This window comes from Elephas maximus, chromosome 2 (assembly GCF_024166365.1).
Source record: "Elephas maximus indicus isolate mEleMax1 chromosome 2, mEleMax1 primary haplotype, whole genome shotgun sequence".
Taxonomy (NCBI): Eukaryota; Metazoa; Chordata; class Mammalia; order Proboscidea; family Elephantidae; genus Elephas; species Elephas maximus.
In genome coordinates, this window is record NC_064820.1 from 164,373,348 (window position 1) to 164,379,755 (window position 6,408).

The window sequence follows — 6,408 nt, forward strand, 5'->3', positions numbered from 1 at the left end:
ACAACACCCCATAGGGCTTTCTTGGCTATAATCTTTATGGGAGCAGATCGCCAGGTCTTTTTCCCACAGAGCCACTGGGTGGGTTGGAACCACCAACCTTTCAGTTAGCAGCCAAGCACTTAACCATTGCACCAGCGGGACTGCTAGGACACAGTATCTAGAATTTGCTTTAAAATACTTCAGCAAAGAGAAAAAGAAAGGAAATAGATGAAGCAAATCTTGGCAAACTCTTGGCAAACCCTGGCAAAATTATCAAGACGTATTCTTGATAATCGTTGAATCTGGGTAATGGACATGGTTGTGCATTGTACTGTTTTCTCTAGTTTTGTGCATTTTTTAAGTATTCTGTAATAGACTTGGTTATGATTTTTTTTAACGGGACAGCCCACAGGGTCAGGGAGCACCCTGTATTTGGAATCAGAAGCCTGGGATTGCTCTCAGTTCCCTACTCACCTGTCCTCCCTCCCTCCTTCCCTTTCTCCCTCTTGGACATGTAAGTCGTTTTACTTCTCTGAGTTTTGGTTTCCTCACCTTGAAACTGGATAAAAATAATTCCTGGTTTTCAGAGTGGTAGAGAGGATTAACTGAGGAAAAAAAGAGGGTGAAAATGCAGTTATAAACTACTGAACCTAATAGAAATGCGGCAAGGAACCGTTGATGTTGTTCAGTACTGGGAAGTGTTGAAAGGAGCCCCTGGGTGTTGCAAATACCTAACGTGCTCAGCTGCTACCTGAAAGGTTGGGGGTTCAAGCCCACCCAAAGGTACCTCAGAAGAAAGGATTTCCTTCTGAAAAATCAGCCATTGTAAACCCCGTGGAGCACAGTTCTACTCTGACACACGTGGGGTCGCCGTGAGTCAAAGTCAACTCAACAGCAACTGATTTTAAGTACTGATAATTTGACTCACAGTCACCGGAAGCCAACCAATATCTGTCAAAAGCATCAAAGTTACCTCTGCTTGAAGTTGTGGAAATGTGGCCAGAATGTTAGTTCACAGTGACAGCAGGCAGAGAACTGGCTAATTATCGTGTGGCTGTGTACATAATCCTCATTGCAGCTCCTTCCAGCTTACGACGATAATTGCTGCCAAAAGGTCAGTACAGGAACCCAGCAAGTTTGCAGGCAGGATAGATGCCATATATTTCTCTTTTCAGACTTAACTGTAACTTTTTATTTTGCAAAATTTCAGACCTCCAGCAAAGTTGCAAGGATAGTACAATGAACACCTATCTACCTTCACCTCTATGCACCAATTCTTACCATTTTGCTACATCTTAAGTGCCATACGTTCCTAACCCCAAAAGCTTTGACTAAGTGTCACTCTCTCCAGGCTGCTTGAAAAGGAGGGAAGGAGAAAAGGAGGGAGGGATGGGGGGGGTAAAGGGAGAAGAAACCTGCCATGGGATGTAGAACATGGTTTGGTCAACATTGAACAGCGTTTGATCCTATGTGTACTTGTTTTCATACAAGAAAGAGATGAAAGGACATTTCAGTGGGTAGAGAACTATGAACAGTAATAGCTCGTGGCCTGGCCTGAGGAATAACCTTCCAAGCCATTTGTAAAAATATTTATAAGAGGAAATCCACCCTAAAATCTTGAAAACGCCTCCTTTTCCTCCCAAAGGAGAGTGGGATGGGATTCATCCATACTCACTTTTGGACTCAAAATGCATGGGGCAAGGATACAGAAAGGGGAGGTGAGCCAGAAGCTTAGGCAAAGCGTGAGTCCCACTGGAGTCCAGAGCAGGGAAGGCTCAGAAACAGGAAGCCACAGAGAGTGAGGCATCTCTAGCCAGACCAGCTACAGAGACCACTCCGGGGAGAATTCATTCACCCAGTCATTCGTTCTGCAAATATTTATCACAGGTCTTCCCCAGGCCCCAGGAGGCCCAGTGGAAGCATAGGGTGGCCACACAAGCTTCCACCACCCCATCGCCCATCCTCATGCCCTTTTCCCTTTGTCCCCTCCCACCTCCTTTCAGCGCCACCTGTCCCAGGAAGAGTTCTACCAAGTCTTTGGCATGACCATCTCTGAGTTTGACCGGCTGGCCCTCTGGAAGAGGAATGAACTGAAGAAGCAAGCCCGGCTGTTCTAGGCGGAGGCTCTATAAATATATATGCATTTATATAAAGATATATGTAAACTCTCTATACTGAAGCTCGGTATAATCCTCTCTCGTGTAATGGGACACACTGCCTGCCATGAGACTTGCTTGTCTGTCCTGCCAGGCAAGCCCATGTCATCGAGATAGTTTTATGCTCCTTACCTTCTCTTTTCTAAGTGCTGTGGGATTTGGGAAGGGATTTGAGGGGACTCCCACCCTTTTACTGGGGACCCTTTTTATACTGAAACATCTGTCCTAACTCAAGTCCCCCGAGACCCAACTCTCTTTCTAAAGGAGGTACCTGAAGAAGCCTCTCTTCTCTGCTTCTCGGCCCTTTTCCCAGTTTTCCAGGGCTGATGCTGCCCGTGCAGTTTTCACACCTTATTGGCCCCAGAGGGGCTCTCCCCCTTGGAGAATCCACATCTCCCAAAGTCACAGAGCGCCTTTGAGAGCCGGGGAGAATTTTTTCATCACCCCCATTTAGGAGTTTGGTGCTCTCTGTGCGTGATGCAGAGTTACAAGCGTGGGCCTGAAATCTACTTGTTACAGCAGTAAACAGAAGTGAATAGGGCCTTGGCCTCTCCTCAGCTCATTAACTCTCCTCTTTCTGCCCTTTAACCTTACCTCTCCCTTCTCCAGATCTAGAACTCATGGTCAGAAAAGAAAAAAGGCACTTGCGTTCCCTGTACAGCTTCTGCATGGCCCCATCATCAGGCCTCTTTGCCTGATCCCAACTTGGAGAACAGGAGGGAAGGGGAGGGAAGTGGGGTGGGAGATAAAGCAGGGCACTTGTTGGAACTGGAGCTGCAGGACCACCTGGAGCCTCCTCTCTCCCTTACTTCTCCCAGCACCTCCTGACCCTTCCCCCTTTTGAGGAGAGGCCCATTCCGGCAGCCTGTATTCTTCCGCCTTACTACAAATCCATGTGCCTGAGAACTCCACACACACAGGGCTAACTATAGCTCCAACCTAACAGCTAGACAGTCCACCTCTCACCACCCCTGTAGAGGTGACGTAGGTCACATCCCAAAGAAAGGCTCTAGGTCTATGCCTGCTGGTCCCTGGGCAGACAGGGCAACCGTACCAGTCCCCTGCCAGCCCTCAGCCCCCTCTGCAAAGATTGCCATGTTTTATGGGGGAAACTTCTGGAAGAGCGGCTACTTATGAGATTCCAAAATGAAGGGTTGGTCAGCGCTGCTCATGACCATCCTGGATTTCCCTGGTGGCTGCCCTTCCTGCCTCCTTGCCTACCAAACAGGAGTGAAAAGCTTAACCTTCTTCCCTCCCCAAACCTTCGACCCTGATTCGGTGATGTTTGGTGGGGGCTGTTACTCCGTGGAGTCACCTTGAGTCAGACCATTTTGAGGTCATGGCGGAAGGATGAAGAAGTGGAAGTGACAAATAATGACGACTCTCAAGGAGCTGGTCGTGCGACACAGCAAATGTAGAACTGAGTTCAACTCAACAAACCTTCATTGAGCACTTGCTAATGCTGAGCACCTACTGTATACTGAGCACTGAATGGGGAAGGGCGTACACTGAGATGAATCAACATGGTCCTATTAATAGTGGGTACAGTAAGACATGTACCCAAACCCAAGGGATATAAAGCAGAAAGTGAAAGGAGAAGGCAGGAGAAAGTATAGCTTTGCTGAAAAGGCCTATGCAGCTGTTGCAGACCAGGGAAAGCTTTCTGGAAGAGATTGCATTCAAGCAAAATTCAAGAAGGATCTTTGGTAAACTGGGAAGAAACTGGAAGTTAAAAGGGTGATGGGATGACGGGCCAGAAGGGAGGTCTCATATACATGCACTTAAAATGTCAACCCTCCCTGCAACTTCTCTTTTTGGCCAATGTCTTTCAACTTTCCTGACCCTTTAGAAATGTCCCCAGCCAGACACAATCATCGCAACTGCCTCATTATCACTGGTTGAGAACTTGGCGAGATCGAAGGGCTTTTGTTGTTGTTGGATATTTTTGTTTCCCATAAAAGCACATAATTTCAACCTGGACCTGTGTCCTTCTGTTGTGTTCTAGTATGAGTGGAAATGAGTGAAGTGGGAAAAGGCTGATCCGTGCACATTTTTCCAAAACAAAAGAGTCAAGAGGGCAGCCTCTCCCTTGGCCCTCAGTTTCTCCTCTGGTAAAATGAGAAAGTTTGAAGAAGTAAGCATTACCCAGACTATTTCCTGCAGAACACACAGTCCTGCAATATGTTAGTGGATGTTTCAACCACAAAAAAAAAAAAAAAATTAGGGGATCAAATAATAATAATGACAATGATCCCTCATTAGTGAGCACCAACTATGTGCCAAGTTCTGTGCTGAGGGCTTTACACCCATCATCTCATTAAAGCCTCTATAACAACCCTACAAAAAAAAAAAAACCCGTTGCCATTAAGTCAATTACGACTCGTAGTAACCCCCTAACGACCCTACAGGCAGCCATTATTATTATCTCCATTTCATAAGTGAGGAAATGTTTTTGAAGAGGACACAATTACCACTGATGGAGCTGAGCGTCCATTCCAGGCTGTCTGACTGGAGAGACCAGCTTATCCACTCTTACCAGGACGGAAGTCAGAATGCTTCCGGCTGCGAGTAAAGAACACCCCATTTGAAGTGACTCATACAATGAAGACACATATTGTCTTGCATAACTGAAAGTCCAGCGTGCCAGACTTGGTGATGCCATTGAGAGCCCAGTTTCTTTTGCCTGCTTTCAGCCCCACCATCCTCAGCATGTTGGCTTTCTCCTCAGGTATATCCCCTCATGTTTGCGAGAGACTGCTGCGGCTCCACATGTCGTGTCCTCACACAACCACATCAAAACGCAGGAAAGGAATTTCCCTTCATGTGTCTCTTTCAATCAGAAAAACTTTCCCAGAAGTCCTCAGTAGACTTCCCCTTAGACCCTGCTGACCAGAACCAGGGAATAGGCCCATGCCTTTGGTGCAGAGAAGGCTGGGAAATTGAGTATTTGGCATTTTCAGTCTTGATAGTGGGAAGCGAGCACCCTGCAAGCGAGGAAGAGGAGAGACAGTACAGAAAAGAAATGGCTACTGGGTGGGTGAATCATAGTGTCTATGTCTCAGCCATGAGGATAAAAGAACACATGATGTGGTGGTGGAATAGTTTAGACGAGGACAGTGGTCATGGCTGCACAACATGATAAGCGTAATCAATGTCACTGAATTGTACGTGTGAAAATTGTTGCATTGGCAAATGTCTTGTTATATATACTTTTACCACAATTAAAAAAGAGAAGAGAACTGAAGAAAACCATAAAAAAGAATACATTATGTCGCCGCCTATAAAGACCTACAACGCACATTACCAGACGTTCTGAGAAGTCCTAAAATGCCTTAGTTTAACCCAGTATTTCATAAACTAATTTGACCTAAACTCTGTTGAAGAAATGTTAGTTAGACTTACTGCACTTCGTCTATTCTAAGATGCAGGCTTTTTTCACATTTTAGCATCTTTGAAAATGAGGAGTGGCTTAAAATTACAAGTTGTTCCTTTCCGGAGCTCTTGCTCTATGATTCTTCAATAATAACCAATTCTAACTATCATCCCCATCACAGCTCCTCTGGACAGATGGCTCGAATGGCTCAAATGCACACAGGGACACTCAAGAGGTTCCTTTTTTCCCTGCATATATACACGCTCATCCGACAAATATTTACTTATTGAGCATCTTCTGCCAGGCAGGAGAACTGAGGATACAGCGGTGTGTAAGACAGGTGTGATCTCTCCTTGTGGAACTCTGGTCTAGAGGAGAAAACAGGTTATAAATAAGGAAACAGAAAAAGAGATGACATGTGCAGATAACTGCTACAAACACAAAAAAAGTAGGGTACCAAGAGAAAGGAACCGAAAGAAACTTACTTCATACACTTACTAAAGGTTGAGAGCCAAGTACCCAAGGGAAAAGTGGAAGTGGAACATTCTAGACACAGGGAACAGTATGTGCAAAGGCACTGAGGTGGGCAAGAGCTTGGAGTAATTGAACTAAAAATGCCAGTGAGTGGGTTTCTGTTTGGGATGAGGTAAAACATTTGGAAATGGATAATGGTGATGGTAGCACAACCTGATGAAAGTAATTAATGCCAATGAATTGTACACTTAAAAATGGCTAAGATGGCCAACTTTTTATTACATATATCTTACCACAATTAAATTAATTTTTTTTATAAAGATGCCAGTGAGGATGGAGTGACATGAGTGAGAGGGGAGTGTGGGATTAGAAGCGAAGAAGGCAGGAAGGAGCCAGAACTCAAAGAGGGCCAGGACACCTCTCATT

The 6,408-nt window shown here is 45.5% G+C and overlaps 1 protein-coding gene across 1 annotated transcript in view; it reads left to right on the top strand.

The window, feature by feature from the left end:
• The window catches only part of ABLIM3 (actin binding LIM protein family member 3), a 133,366-nt gene extending 129,098 nt beyond the window's left edge, over positions 1–4,268 (top strand). Inside the window, exon 24 of the mRNA XM_049874031.1 lies at positions 1,983–4,268. Within this exon, the coding sequence (XP_049729988.1) occupies positions 1,983–2,096 (114 nt within the window). The 3' untranslated portion in view covers positions 2,097–4,268. The remainder of the gene's footprint in view (positions 1–1,982) is intronic.
• The last annotated feature ends 2,140 nt before the right edge of the window (positions 4,269–6,408 follow it).